At 37.3% G+C, this 16,167-nt stretch overlaps 1 protein-coding gene across 1 annotated transcript; it reads left to right on the forward strand.

Moving 5' to 3' along the window:
- The first annotated feature begins 955 nt into the window (after positions 1-955).
- On the forward strand, positions 956-15,734 carry ftsj3 (FtsJ RNA 2'-O-methyltransferase 3). The gene is made up of 21 exons (XM_057841684.1): positions 956-1,144; positions 1,248-1,353; positions 1,455-1,501; positions 1,574-1,653; positions 2,112-2,211; positions 2,716-2,910; positions 3,037-3,152; positions 3,815-3,919; positions 4,030-4,130; positions 4,223-4,309; positions 4,384-4,524; positions 4,753-4,888; positions 10,503-10,699; positions 10,825-10,951; positions 11,051-11,132; positions 13,420-13,555; positions 14,295-14,392; positions 14,498-14,600; positions 14,744-14,927; positions 15,022-15,116; positions 15,207-15,734. The coding sequence occupies exons 1-21, from the start codon at positions 1,078-1,080 to the stop codon at positions 15,460-15,462; spliced, it is 2,559 nt and encodes an 852-aa protein (XP_057697667.1). The 5' UTR covers positions 956-1,077; the 3' UTR covers positions 15,463-15,734.
- The last annotated feature ends 433 nt before the right edge of the window (positions 15,735-16,167 follow it).

Here is a 16,167-nt window from a genome sequence, read left to right on the forward strand (position 1 = left end):
AAGTAATTTGTAACTAATGAATTACTTTTTAAAGTATGATTAACAACACTGGTCATAAAGATGAAGTCTGCAGAATGAAACGTGACGAAAGCGGAAATTTCATTCTGCCAATTTGTTGCCGAACACAATTTGCCTGCAACTATTGCTGATCACTTCTCAGAATTAGCAAAAGAAATGTTCCCTGACTCAAAGATTGAATCGGTAAGTTAATTTTATCAATTGACCTTTTTTATTTATAATTGGACACACTAACGAACTACCTTCAAGTCAAACTGAATTGCGAGCTGAAGTGCAGCCATCAAGACATGATAGAAATTGCCAAAAGTGCTACATACAAATATAACAAAAGTCACTGTTAAATTTTAGTAATCATGATGTAGCTGAAGATATTGATTTTTTTTTATTACACCAGGTTATATGTTACAATATTACCAATAAATTCATATTATTTTAAAAATTGAGTTTTATTTTTGTTTCATATTGCATACTTTACACAACGTTGTAAGATTAGTCACAAATTTATAAGGGCATACGTCACTATTTGTGAGATTGCCAAAGGCCTCGGGTTGACAGGTATGTTTAAGAACCAAGGAAAACCAAGCCAAATTGGCACTCTACCGCACAAATGTACTTCAGAAAGTACGAAGTCAAAGGTTCCTATTAACAAAATACTTATTGTGAAAAGCCATCACTGAAGAGTTGAAGCAAGGGTAGGCAAACGACAAAAAAATGGGATGTCATTTAAATTCATAAGACAGTCACCTAAAGTCATAGGTGAGTCACGGCAGCTGACCGAACACTTTTGTCAATATAATGTATCTGTTTGTGAATTTTAAAGTATAAGTAAAAAGTTGCATCTTTTTGTTCTGAACATGTGCGAGCAGGTGCAGCCAGCAAGCGACGCTATTACGCCTCGGAAAAGGCGAAGAAGACCGTGTGCGTGTCTGCGTGACGTAGAATGTGTGCGCCTGGTATTTCACACGTGTTGTTTTCATCACATGCTAAGTGTAGTTTTTCTCCGTCAAAGTGTAGAGTATCTATATTAAATTCAGACGGAAAGCCACCACCGACACAAGTATGGGGAAGAAGCTCAAAGTTGGAAAGACCCGAAAAGATAAATTTTACCATTTAGCCAAAGAAACAGGTAGGGCAACGAGCTCACAAAAAATGTTTTTTGAGAAATGGCAGCCATGCTAGCTAGCAACAAGAATTGCAGTATGTCAACTTAATTTTGATGTCTTTTACAGGCTATCGGTCTCGTTCGTCATTCAAACTCATCCAACTCAACCGAAAATACCAGTTTCTACAGAAAGCTAGAGCTTTGATAGATCTGTGCGCTGCTCCTGGAGGATGGTTAGTCACCTGTCCAAATGCGAACTCCTATTGTCTATTTCAATGAAATTGAATAAATACATAACTCACTGGTTTGGTCCGATTCTGTCTTCTGTTTGCAGGTTACAGGTGGCGTCCAAATTTATGCCCGTTTCGAGCCTTGTAATTGGTAAGTACACTTGTACTGTAGTATAAAGTAGAGTTTTTTTTGTTTTTAAAATGTATATAATTCTCCTCGCAGGTGTTGATCTGGTACCTATCAAACCCATCCCCAATGTAGTGACTCTTCAAGAAGACATTACTACCGAGAAATGCCGACAGGTAAGTGTTGCTTGGATGGTAAAATGGTGAATGCTGGATGATAACTATGGCCTTAAAATATTATTTATGTACCCTCCCTCTTCATGCTTGTGATATGCTCACTCAATTCAGGAGCGCTGACTGAGCAAATGTGAGCGAAAATGTAAGAATTCCCTAATTATTTTGTAACCAGGATTGTTATGATTTCAGGCCCATTTTGTATCTGATGACTTCGTAAGCAGCTGCTTTAACAATGCTTCCAAGTAAAAGTTTAGAGCAAATTCATCTGTTGCGGTTTACCAAAATACTACTGCCGTAGCTTGAAAAGTTCAACCTACAGAAAGCACAAAAATGTCTTTAGAATTAAAATGAATGATTTTCCTATCCCATTTAAGGTGTTGAGATGAAAATCACCTACTCTCTCTGCAATTGGATAGTACTTTGGACTATTACATGATGTTTTTATGTTCCATGTGCAGGCCCTGAAAAAGGAGCTACAGACATGGAAGGTTGATGTTGTGCTAAACGATGGCGCTCCAAATGTAGGAGCCAACTGGCAGCATGATGCTTTCTCCCAGGGTATGTGGTATTTGTCTAATACCATTAGTGTTGGTGAAATTGATTTAAGTAATTCAATAGTTATTGATAGTTACTAGTCCTTGGAATTGTGATCTGAATCCCAAGTCGTTTTTTGTGTTGGCATAATTTACTTTCGAATAGAATTGATTAGTTACTCCTACAAAAACACATCATCATCTAACAAATGTAGAATCCAATGGAATTGTACATGAATGAGTTATAAAGCTCCGCAGCCTTGAACACACATTTTTCTCTATTCTTGGCTGGTACATCAATGACATTGACATTTGTTTGCATCTGTGTTTGTGAGTGTGTGGATCCTGCGCTTTCATTCTGAAAACGCCAGCTTTAACTCATCATTTTAACAATATTAGTTTTTGATGCTTACTTTCACACGCCTTTGTCTAAGTTTATTGTTGGCATGTCATAAAGTGTATGATTTGTGATGTTATGTTGGGAATGAGAGCCAACCTGTCAAATGTTATTTGTGTCCTTTTCTAACAGCCCACCTGACTCTGATGGCCTTGAAGTTGGCCTCTGAATTCTTGGCAAAAGGAGGCACTTTTGTCACTAAGGTGTTCCGCTCCAAGGACTACCAGCCACTCCTCTGGATCTTCCAGCAGTTCTTCAAGAAGGTTCAAGCCACCAAGCCCCAAGCGTCTAGGAATGAGTCTGCTGAAATATTTGTTATTTGCCAGGGTCAGTAGCAGATTTGGAGGAATTATTAATTCATTCATTCATCCAAAAGACTTAGTAAATGCAACATCACATAATGAGTCCATTTGTAACAGTGATTTTACATTATTATGTGATTCATTCATATAGGTTTCCTAGCTCCAGACAAAATTGATGCAAAGTTCTTTGATCCCAAATATGCGTTTAAAGAGGTGGAGGTGCAAGCCAAAACTGTGAAAGATCTGGTTCCGGATAAGAAGCCAAAGGTACAGTATGGGTTGATTCCAGTCAACAGAAAATAGTGCATGTCAAGATTAATATTTTCAGTGGTTCTGTGTTTTGTTCATGTAGAACTGCTGTTTTGGAAGCAAAAATATGATCATTAAAAAAAAAAAGAGAAAAAAAAAAGGGACGTGTCCCATAGCAAAAATCTTCCAGACCTCTCAAGTGTTTAATGTTTGCAAGACATACACACCATGTTCTAACCCCAATGAAAATGGCGGTTGCATATAAAGTATACTATCATGATAGTGACAACCAGTGTAGGATATTTAAGTCATAAAACAGTCAGTCTTTTATAATGAGATGAGTAAAATGCACAAAATTGATTAGATTGCCTAAAACAATACAACAATTACTAGTATGTCGCACCTATAATTATATATTTAGGGCCGTCATTTTTCTCAATGATTTCATTGATTTTCCTTGGTGGTGTTGATGTGTGCTTTATTTGGTGCTATCGTTGTGTATTTCATCATGTAAGTCGCTACTGCGGTCATACTAAACATTAATCAAAGAAAATGACATCTTCTGTATTTTAAACAGACACGTAGCTTGAAGTCTGTTTAGGTTAATGCTAACAAGCAAGGCAAAACTTCATAGGTCTCACGGCTGTAGAGTCTGACCCAGATTTGCTTCTTGTAATCAGGCGGAGGGATACACGGACGGCGACCTGACACTTTTCCACAGTTGCACTGTTATGAATTTTGTAAAAGCTGAAAATCCCGTCGACTTTCTGAGCAAAGCCAGTGAGGTGAGGTGTCACGTATTGCAATATCCTATGTATCTTATAGGATGCACTCATTTTTGCATGAATGTTCAAAACTCTTCCTTGATTGTCATCTTCCACGTTGTTTATTTTAGATCACGTTTGACAACCCAAAGCTCGAGGCTCACAGCACAACCACTGATGAGATAAAGGAGTGTTGTCGTGACATCAAAGTTTTGGGGCGCAAAGAACTCCGGTAAAATCTTTATACCCTAGTTCCAATCTTTACAGCCTCACAGGTTACAAAATTTAACATGCGACATTGTTTGTTCTATTTTTCAAACCCAGTATGTTGCTGAACTGGAGGACAAAACTGAGGAGATACCTAGCTAAGACATTGAAGGAGGAGGCCAAGAAGCTTGACCAGGAAATCAGGTATAAGAGGCTGGGATGATGCATGACCTCTACCAAGGTGTATTAAATGCAAATCCTGTTGCTTCCTTCTTTAGTCTAAGTTCTGATGAAGAGGGGGATGATTCAGAAGACGAGTTGAATAAGAAGAAAGAGGAAGAGGAGGAAGTTGACGAAGAAGAAGAAATGGAGAAGAAAATTGCCGAGCTGAAAGCAGATGAAGTGGCTGATCTGAAACGGTATGACACATCTGGCTAAAAGCTCTCGTAATAAGATTTGTGAACACTTGCAGAAATTTGTTGAAATAATGATGTTGCAAATTTTTAATCTTATTTATTGCTATTTTTCAGTCTTGTCTATTTTCCAAGAATGAGCATTAGAAACACTGTAATGGGAATAGATTTCACCCCAATGGTGGATTCATGGAATTCTGTTATGTCATAATATTTGTGTGTTTGTGCTGTCAGGAAGAAACGGAAGCTGTTGAAAGAACGCAGGAAGCAGAGGGAGAGGGTGGAGCTCAAGATGGATCTGCCAGGTGTCTCCATTGCTGACAACAACGATGTCTGCTTGTTCTCCCTACACGCCCTCAAGAAGAAAAAGGTGAGGGTCGTAACACGGATGTTTGGGGATACACATGATAAAGAACACTTGCGCAATATACAGTGGTGCCTAAACATGTTTGCCCCAATTTAAGATTTTTTTTTAAATCAGAAAAGATGATGCTTGGTTGTTCTTCATTTGTAAGCAATCTTTAGAGACGACAACACATGAATGAGTAGAGCTGGGAATCTCTGGGCACCTAACGATTCGATTACGATTCAGAGGCTCCGATTCGATTATAAAACGATTATTGATGCACCCCCTTCCTTTTTTTTTTCCCTTTTTTTTTGTTTTTTTGTTAATGTTTTGTACATTAGTTCCAAAATTGTTCAAAAATACTCTCAGGCTAAACCACACTACTATTTCAGTATCAAGTTAACATATAGCGTAAACAAATATACAAAAATAACATTAATTGAAAAACTCCAGTCCCCATTCTGTATCAGCAGCTTTAAACTACATTCAATTAATTTAATGTTGTGAATCAACCGTTAAATTTGTTAAAATTGCTCCCGTTATTCCATAATTTCCCTTTTGTCTACTTTCGACATGTGAAAGTTTTAAAACTATTTTAAAGATAGATTCAAGTCAATATTTTACCGATTTAGGAGTATTTTAGATAAAAAGTTAATTAGGTTTGCTTGGAAAGTTCGCTACAACAGCCTTGCAGGGAAGTGTACTGCTTTAAGATGGCGGCCGTTTATAACGCCAGCATCTAGCTTTTTGTAGATGTGCTGCTAACACTACCAAATCTATATTGCATCTAGTCCTATATAAATGATATCCACCGTAACACTATATGGATGTACTTGTAGCAGCTTTTCGGCAGCAGTCAGGTATGTTGTTGTGTTTTTTTATCGCGTTGCATGAGTTGAGCTAGAGCCATGAGTTGAGCATTGGCATTACCTGAGGGGCCGGGTAATGGGAAGCATGATGTTTAGCTACTCTCGCTCCGTTCCGTCCCGAAGACCGCGCGGCGCGCTGAGTGTTGTGTACTTCCGCTTTACATCGCATATTTCAATAATCGGAATTTGGATGTTTGTGAATCGTTCTCGAATCTTCCACGGCCGAATCGCGAATAATCTAAGAATCGGAAATTTTGCACACCTCTATGAATGAGTATAAAAAAATGGAGCGCAACCATCCTTGATGCACTTGAAAGGCACAAACAGTGAAGCACACAAATATGGTATAAAACACTGCTAAGGAGCCCTTACAAGATAGATGAGTAGACATTAGTACATGATAATTAAGATCTTTGGAGAAAATAAACCCACCAATTTCTAGTCCCATCTTGTCTTTAATTGGGTTTTACTGATGAATCTTCCAAAACATCTGACTAAAATCATCAAATGTATATTTAATATGTTCCAGATACCTAATAATAGTGACAAAAACATTTAATATTAATTATCTTTAGTTTTTCAGCACGTTACAATATGCATTTTGTAATCCCAAACTATGAGTCACGATCCTGTCTCTTGGTGTGAGATGAAAGGTGATAAATGTCCACTCTGCCGATTTTCCGCGGACATCATGGGAGCGAGTAGAAGAGAGCATTATTCATTTGGATTGGTTTCTGAATTGCAACGTTAGCGAGTTAGCAACAAGCAATTTGCTCTCAATTGCTTAAAGACTGTTGTAGTGAGTCTGCCATAATTCTGTGCTTTAAAGTGCGTATGACACCAAAAAGCATGTTTTTTTTCATATTTCACGTGGCGTTTTATGCTCCTGATTTAAATGGACTGCTTGGATATGTGTGGAAGTGATCATTTTATATATTCAATTTTTGAATCCCATGCCATGAAAATGAGTGACTTCCGGCTTCAGACTCGGGTTTAGGACATATGCGAATGTGACGTCACCCGGGTCAGCATCACACAAAACAGCATTGCTTTATTCATTGCGGATTCAGCTGATTTTTCGGATTAATTCGTTTATTTTTCGCATCACGCCAGCCAAACGGCTGCAGAAAATTGTTGCTGCACCAGGGAGAGGCGTGTGAGGGTTTCAAAATGTTCCCGTTCACCGCAGATATTTGCCAGAACAAGCCCTACTACTGTGGGACCATTGGACTTACAAGGAAGTGAGTAAACATCGTATTTTGTATTATTTAAAATACTGGGATCATGGCACACGTTTTAATACGGAGGTGGCTTGCATTTTGTGGCAGATTGTTCAGAATGCCACTCGGCTGACGACTGGCGGCTTATTTGCACTCCCCCCTCTATACTCGGTTTATTGCCCTCTTGGTGTGCCCGGTGTTCTGTCAAATTTTCAACCTCATTATTGATTTCAACATTGTGTTAAAAATGGCCGCGAATACAGCGATTACAAAGTAAACCAGGGGTCCCCAAACTTTTTCCTGTGAGGGCCACATAACCCTTCTCTTCTCTGATGAGGGGCCGGGGTCAGTTTGTAACAGAAAAAGTGTGACGATTGCAGGAGTGCCTAAATGTAAAAATGTATTGTTTTTCAGAAAGCCACAATCAAATAACCCTTTCTGGATTCTTCACGGAACCAAAGTAAATAAAATAAAAATGATATAATATAATATAGTATAATATAATATAATATAATTAGGGCTGTCAAACGATTAAAATTTTTAGGCGAGTTAATCACAGCTTAAAAATTAATCGTAATTAATCGCAATTCAAACATCTCTAAAATATGCCTTATTTTCTGTAAATTATTGTTGGAATGGAAAGATAAGACACAAGACGGATATATACATTCAACATACTGTACATAAGTACTGTATTTGTTTATTATAACAATAAATCAACAAGATGGCATTAACATTAATATTCTGTCAAAGCAATCCCTGGATAGAAAGACTTGTAGTTCTTAAAAGATAGATTTTAGTACAAATTATAGAAATTTTATGTTAAAACCCCTCTTAATGTTTTCGTTTTAATAAAATTGGTAAAATTTTCAATCAAAAAAATTAACTAGTAGCTCACCATTGTTGATGTCAAGAATTACACAACGCTCATGGTGCATAAAATCAGTCGCACCCAAGCGCCAGCAGAGGGAGACAAAAAACACAAGTAACAAGTGGACGTGACACTGCTGTCATTTTAATCTGTTTGAGCTGGGCATATGCGTTAATTGCGTCAAATATTTTAACGTAATTAATGAAAAAAATTAATTACCGCCCGTTAACGCGATAACTTTGACAGCCCTTAATATAATATAATATAATATAATATAATATAATATAATCAGGGGTGCACATAATTTTTTTGCCCAGGTTCTCAGAGGAGGACCTGGAGATGTGACTTGGTCCTCATTGAGCTTGAGAGCCGACCCACCTGATGCGATAAATTTATGACAAGCTTTACTTAGAGCCAATTAACTTTGATTAATTATATTAACAGTTAATGCTTGATTAACATCAACTGGCACAACAAAATTGCCATTACTTTGAAGTGAAATGTAAAGAAATAAACATAAAAGCACCAATTCAAAATAAAGGGCATTATGCGGCTCCCACATTAACTCCAAGCCTTTTTAAAAGTGGGATGTCCTCCTCATAAGACCTCATTGAACGTGCATGTTTAGCTTTGTAAAATGCGAGCAAAAACACGTTTGTCAGTGCATGTCGCTGTTCATTACCTTTATTCCGCCCTATTCCGCCACATGTCCATAGGGCGAGTGGGGTCCTGTTTGACATCGATAGTTTGCTTAATTGCCACATGCTCTCTGTTTTTTTCGTGCTTTTCAAAGTTTGGATGGCTGAAATTCTTTGACCCTACATAAAATGCGTTGCTCTAATCGGCGACATTGGGATTCTCACGGCACATTTTGTACCGCATTTCCGTGCGAGCATCATTCGCTTCTAGCCATGGTACCTCCTGTAGCCACTTTTCAGCAAAAGTCTTTTTTTTCGGTAGCTCCGGTGACGTCTCTGTTGTCTGTCTGTCTTTTGACGGGGGTGGGGGAACACGGAAGTAATTACTCAGTGTGGCCTGCCTCATCGACATTTTGAGAAGTTATTTTCTCGTGTCCGCCGCAAATAGAGTGGTCAGCCATCGGTACGCAAAAGCGTATGGAAGCCGTTGAGGGCCAGCGCGTTTGTCTACGTCCAGTACGCATGTGCGGACCACTTATGTGCACCCCTGAATATAATATAATATAATATCATGTAATATAATATAATATAATAATACTGTATTAATTAAATAGATAATAGCCAAATAACCATTGCTCAGTTCTTCACAGAAAAAAGCCAGGACATAAATAACTCTATTGAAAAAAAAAAAAAATATATATATATATATATATTTTTTTTTTACAAATTTTTTTTTTTACAATTTTTTTTTTTTTTTGTTCAGGGGGCCGGACCAAATGTGGCTGCGGGCCATATCCGGCCCGCGGGCCGTAGTTTGGGGACCCCTGAAGTAAACACTCCAAACTTTATCTAAACAAAGGACTATTTACTTACGTTTGAGCATGGACTGATTGACATGTAGAGAAGTTCTCCTCAGACTTATCCAAGCCAGTTTTGTGTGATTTTTCGCTTCGAAAAGCTGAAATAAGACTTTGAGACGTGACTCGGTTCGGGTTAGCATGTTGGCTGCCTGTCACGACTCTTGGTTTGTTTACATTTTCCGAAGCCTGGGCAGGGAAATGACAAAAGCCTGACTAACTACGGTGGCATAAAATATCGTTCGGGAAGTGCGACAGTAAAGGTGAAGTTGACAGTTTTTACCATTATGGAGTAATTTTTCCATGTCGTACTGAATAAATACATTTGTATTATTTCATATTCAGTTTTGCACAAGACTGTTATTTGTCATGACCATACCATTTATTTAGCAATTTGGGAAAAATACTTTGATAAACAGAATATCCCCTAAAAATAATGGCGTAGAGAGACTGAAACAATGACATTTTGCGGCTCTCTTCGTCACATTTTCCTCGTTCTAAATAATTCCCCCTCAATGGGCTGAATTATAAAACAGATGAAACCATTACCCTGCCGACGTCATCCACCTGTTGGGGACGCTAGAGCCCTATAATGGTAGGCGTGGCTAAATGGCGGATTAAAAGACTAATTTGTCGTCATCTGTGCTTGCCAAATTGTTGTACATAGTCAAATCGTCTAAAAATATGATTCTAATTCACATAGTAATGCTATATAAGATTTTTTTTTATCCTGTCGTACGCACTTTAGGCAGTGAAAAAGTTAACTGCAATGACAGGCAACAAAAATGTAATTCTTGTCACATTGTTTAACATATGACAAGGAGCCTATTTAACTTTAGGCTAAAGGCAAAATTATTTTTTTCCTCCCTTAAAAGCATTATTTTGGAGGAGTGAGAATTGTTATCTTTTTTTATTCAATCATTTTGCTTCTTATAAGTGGTCAATGTTCGGGTGATTTATTACATTTATTGAAATGTTAGTAGAATATTTTTCAAATAAAATATTTAAAATACTGTTAAGTCTATCAAATTGTGTGCCAATATCAGTAATTTGAATCATGAATTTTTGTTACAGCCTTGATAGTTTAACATATATAAAATCATAAATGAGCATTAAACACAGGACTGGTGTTTATTGGTGATGTTGATGTGTCCGTTAATTCTTCTTTTCTCCCACCAATCAGGCGCTGACTGATATTTCCAAGGGGGACATGAAGGCAGCAGAATTTCTGCTGGAAGAGGAAGGGGAGGACGACATCCACCTGTCTGATGATGAGGAGGACCAAGCAGATAACATCTCCCTGGCCTCTGATTTGGATGAAGAAGAGTTGGAGGAGGTGGAACGCAGACAGAAGGAGCTTAAGAAGAAAGAGAAGAAAAAGTGAGTCTTAGACAAAATGAAGTGCTTCATCACTGAATAGTGCATTGGCCTCATCATTTTTGATGTTCACCAAAACAACTAAGTCAAAAACCAGACCTATACCAATTTGTCATTCCTGTTTTCAGAGTGACCTTCGACAAGGAAGAGGAGGTAGAAGATGATGACAACGAGGAAGAGGGGAGTGGCTTACTAGTGGAACTCGAAGGAAAAGATGAGAAGACAGAGCGTGAAACCAACTTGTGGTTCAGCAAGGTTTGTCAATGTCTCCCCTCACAATTTGACCCGTTAAATGACCCTTTCTTTCTCATTTGGAAATTAGCTTAATTTTAATGTACTGTGCATGTTTTGTAGGACATTTTCTCAGAGATTGAACTGGAAGGAGATGCTGAGAGCGAGCTCAGGCAGACTCTGTTGCTTCAAACCCAGCAACCAGGTAAACCGTGCTGCTGTTTTAAAGAAACAAACGTGTTGAAGTTGTTGAAAATGCTCAATCTAACATATTATAAGGTTTTTAAAGTGCCTAACTTTTTGGATTAAGTGCTAAATTGTTAATTACAGATTCTGTTTTCAGAAATAGGATTATAATAACCAAAAACCTTGTTTAAAAATGTTACACAAGTGTAGTACTGCAACGATTCATCAATTAACTTGAGTAATTCGATTGCAACAAAGCTTCGAATGTACTCTTGCTGCTTCGACGATTCGTTTTAGAGTGGCATTGTAATGATTTGTTTTGAAGGTGTTTGCATTTAGTTTTGATTTGGGTGGATACACTGCCCTCTAGTGAAAACAGTGAATATGATATGACTCATCTTACATGGCTGGATCCAGCTGCTCCCTCTTAAGACCAACATAAGGTTGTACGTTTTTGTTTGAGCTAATATGATTATTTATGCATTTGTAATTTAGTTTAGAGTTATATTTAGCAGATTTTTGTGGGAATACGAATTTGAACGATTAGTTAAGGGCAACGAAAAAAACAAAACAAAAAACAAAAAAAAACCTAGCATTTTATAGCATATAAGCTAGTGGACTTTCGCTATGAAAGTTAGCCAGTTCTTTTGTTGTAATTCGATCGTCATTTATAAACTTTTTTATATCGTTTGAGGCTAAACTCGGGGATTTTAATTTATTTTTAAATGCATTTATTGCTCTTGTGAAATGAAAGTGCAATTCGGCATAGTTTGAAAAACACTCGGGAATTTTATTTTGTATTCGCATTTAATGCTCTTTTGAAAGGACAATTTGAGCAAGCCTTTGTTTCACATCTCCAGAATTTATTCTGAAACACATTAAATGTTCCTAATCTGATTACTCGATTATTCGAACTAACTAATTGATAAATTGATCGATTACTTAAAAAGTCAATAGCTGCTGCCCTACAGAACTTGGGAATCTGCTGTGAGAGGTCTTATAAATTCTATGAACATAAACAATGCTACTAAAGATGCATCCCGATCGATTGGGTCCGATCACGTCATTTTCAAAGTATCGGAATCGGCAAAAAAATTATCGGACATGCTTTTTTTTAATATATATATATATTTTTTAATTAAATCGTTTTCTAATTGTATTTAACGTTACAGACAAAATGTCTTCCACTCATCCAGAGTCTTTAGTTTTGGCTTAAAGTAGGGCTATCAAATTTATCGCGTTAACGTTTGTAATTCTTTTTTTTTTTTTTTTTTTAATTAATCACGTTAAAATATTTACCGCAATTAATGCATGCGCTGCACGACCCACTCACGTATTGTCTTGTTCAATCTATAACGGCGCCGTTTTACCTATATGTAGAGCTTAAAGGCAGCGTAAAATGAGTTGAGTGAATTTTAGCAGTCTTTGGAGCCTTTTTGTAATTGGCTAAAGCCCTAATCCCTAATCCCTCTCTCGCCAATTAGAAAGATCGTGGAGAAGAAAGGTAATAGTTTATCTGTTTCTTACACCCTATGTTATTTCCCAATGCAGAGAAGATATATCAATTGGTGCCACTACGCACAGTCATGGTTGCACTTACCATCATGCATTTGGGCAGAACAGTTAAATGGCTACAGTATCATTTACTGAAAGCTCAACAAATACACTAGATGGCAATATTTAGTTTAATATACAAAGTCACATTTATCCTTTAAGAATTACAAGTCTTTCTATCTGTTGATCCCTCTTACAGAAATAATGTTAATAATGTAAATGCCATCTTGAGGATTTATTGTCATAATAAACAAATACAGTACTTATGTACTGTATGTTGAATGTATATATTCGAGTTTTATTCATTTTTTTTCTTAATGCATTGCCAAAATGTATATGATCAGGAAAAATTATCGGGAATGGTTGGAATTGAATCGGGAGCAAAAAGAAAGCAATCGGATCGGGAAATATTGGGATCGGCAGATACTCAAACTGAAACGATTGGGATCGGATCAGGAGCAAAAAAACATGATCGGAACAACCCTAAATGCTACTATATTTTCTTTGGAAATCTTGGGGGGGGGGGGGGGGGGGGGGCGACGGATATTTTCTGTGGTAGGATTAAGTGGGGCTATTTGAAAATTAAATTTATTATAAGTGACATTAAAAAGGTCTTAAACTTTGCCTCCTGAAACTCGATGATAAGGTGTAATTATATTTTACCCTAAGACAATAGGTACAATCATGGTTTATGTTGAATTATAGAGTGGTGCTGCGATAAATAATTTTCTTTCTTTTCCATTTTATTTCAGGGAAAGGCAAAAAGAGGAAAGCGGAGGAAGTAGAGCAGCAAGAGGAGGTTGTCCCAATTGAAAAAGAAGTAGCCGAACCTTCACAGGAAGTTGCGGAAGACAGTGACAGCGACTCAGATGACAGCGATGATGAAGGGTAATTCAATTATTATTATTTTTCATTTGTTTTTAAAGTGTTTGGATAGCAAAAAGGACATAATATTTATGTTAAGTGTCAAATGTCATAATTTTATTGAAGAACAAAAAGATAAATACAGTATTTCTCAGACTGTTAGTCGCAGTTTTTATTTCATAGTTTGGCTGGGGGTGCAATTTATATTCTGGAGTGATATTTGTGTGAAATTATTAACACATTATTATATCATTTCACATGTTATTTTCACTCTAAACCACAAGAGGATGCTCAAGGCCTGTATTTCAACATTATTAAGCTTCTTATTCTCAATTCTTTTTTTATTTTAGATTGCCTTTCAAGGTGACATGTCTGTTCTTGGTGTTCGAATCAAATAAATTTCCCCAAAATGCGACTTGTACTCCGGCGGAACATATGTTTTTGTTTTTGTCCATTGCACATTTTTTGGCTGGTGCGACTCATACTCTGGTGCGACTTATAGTCCGAAAAATACGGTGTTGAGTTGAAACTTATCTTTTCCTGATCCAATCTTTTTTTTTTTTTTTTTTTTTTTAAATAAATTGACAACATTCATAAATTCCAACAAATGAATAATAGTAATATTAAATTTGATCCATTTATACATTAGAATCAGAGAAGATCTACTGTATGTAAAAACAGAACTTTACCTACATTGTATTAGCTGTCATAGAAAAATGAGTCAAAGCATCTAAAATACAAATCCAGCCTGATATTTTTCCAGATACATTACAAAATTGAAGCAGGCCAATGTTGGAACTAAGAAAAGTCCAGGGGCTGATGATGACAAAGACTTCCAGGTGGTTCCAGTTGAAAGCAACAGTGAGTAAATTTTGGCCTCAAAACCTACAGGAGGTTTGAAACGATCACATTTAGATTTATCTGTGTCCTGATGGAAGTATATGTCATTGTGCTTTTCTCGGTAAGGTAAGAAAGCTCGCATCCTGGATGCCGAAGGCCTCGCCATTGGTACCATGATTGCCACGTCCAAGAAGAAAACCAGAGACCTGGTGGACAACTCTTTCCATAGGTGAGTGTGGAGCTGCAGACTTGAACACACACCTATTCACTTTTACCTCTACTAGCATATACACCGAATCCAAATATTTGTGAAATGATGTTGAAGATGAAAGAAAAAAACTGAAAAAACAGCAAGAATTGATACTTTCGTAGATTTGCATCTTCTGACGAGGCTTGGGAAGTACCTGAGTGGTTCTTGAACGACGAGCTCAAACACAGGAGGAAACCAGTGCCGGTCACCAAAGAGATGGTGGAGGAGTATAAACAGAAGTGGAAGGAGATCGATGCCCGACCAATTAAGCGAGTTGCTGAAGCCAAGGCCAGGAAAAAGAGGAGGGTAAGCTCATTGAATCGGTTCTTATTTTACATTACAACTGTACACAGTTTAAGTTCTGTCTTCTCAAAAAGGAAATTTGTGGGTTTCTCACTAGATGCTGAAGAAGATGGAGCAGGCTAAGAAGAAAGCAGAGGCAGTTGTGAACACAGTGGACATTTCTGAGAGAGAAAAGATGGCTCAGTTAAAGAGGTATGGCTTCTCACTACAGCGAAAACTAGAGCAATGCTCGTTTGACTAAGGTGTTAGTAACGGTCTTGTCATTGATATTATTTCTGTCAGTATCTACAAGAAAGCTGGCGTGGGAAAAGAGAAGCGAGAAGTGACATATGTCGTTGCGAAAAAAGGAGCCGGCAAGAAAGTGAGGCGGCCTGCCGGCGTCAAAGGCGTCTTTAGGGTGGTGGACGGTCGCATGAAGAAAGATACTCGTGGATTGCAAAGGAAAGACCAGAAAGCAAAGGGTGGCAAGGGAAAGGGAAGACAAGCTAAAGGTGGCAAAAAAGGAGTCAATACTAATAAAGGACGAAAGGCAAAATAATTGAGAAACTGTCCAAGAAAGGTTTGGCTTTCCGCATATTGAAAGAGCCTTTCGGTTTGAGTTTAATTTAAAAAACAAATTAAAAACACCATTGCTTTGGGGGACTGGTCAGTGTTCTTGGCCCTAGTTAAAAGCAAATATGCTATTGTCTTCAATTAAAGCAGGTTTTGTAAAGGTTCATCATGCATAAATGTACTCATTATTTTTTGTAAATACAATAGTATACAAGCATATTTGCAATAAAATATTTTCATGTGTGTGGGGTGCTAAAATTTGTGTAACATTTACTGAGCATTTTCGAAAATGGGGAGCAGAGATGCCACAGACCTGTGGAACGTGTATTTCGACTTTACAAATGGTCCAATGAACAGATTTACAATGGGTTTCTTAATTCAGCACACAGAACAAACAAAAAAAAAAGGAAAAAATATGTCTGCTATAATAACTGGATAGATTTAATGGATTTTAGCAGGGAATTCCAAGGTATGGAGGTATGAGCACTGGAAAAACAGTTGTAGGCTTACCATGATTGTTATAGGCTGTGGTTAAAAGGAACGGTGCAACTGATTAGAGCAATGTATTTCACAGGGTTCTGAACCAGTGACAGCTTTAAAAATATATTTTATGTGACTTTAGTGATTTTTTAAAATATAGTTTCCAAAGAGGAAATTTAAGATAATGCGGTTTGGGGGTGTTTAGTTTCTT

Source organism: Corythoichthys intestinalis, chromosome 7 (assembly GCF_030265065.1).
Source record: "Corythoichthys intestinalis isolate RoL2023-P3 chromosome 7, ASM3026506v1, whole genome shotgun sequence".
Lineage (NCBI taxonomy): Eukaryota > Metazoa > Chordata > Actinopteri > Syngnathiformes > Syngnathidae > Corythoichthys > Corythoichthys intestinalis.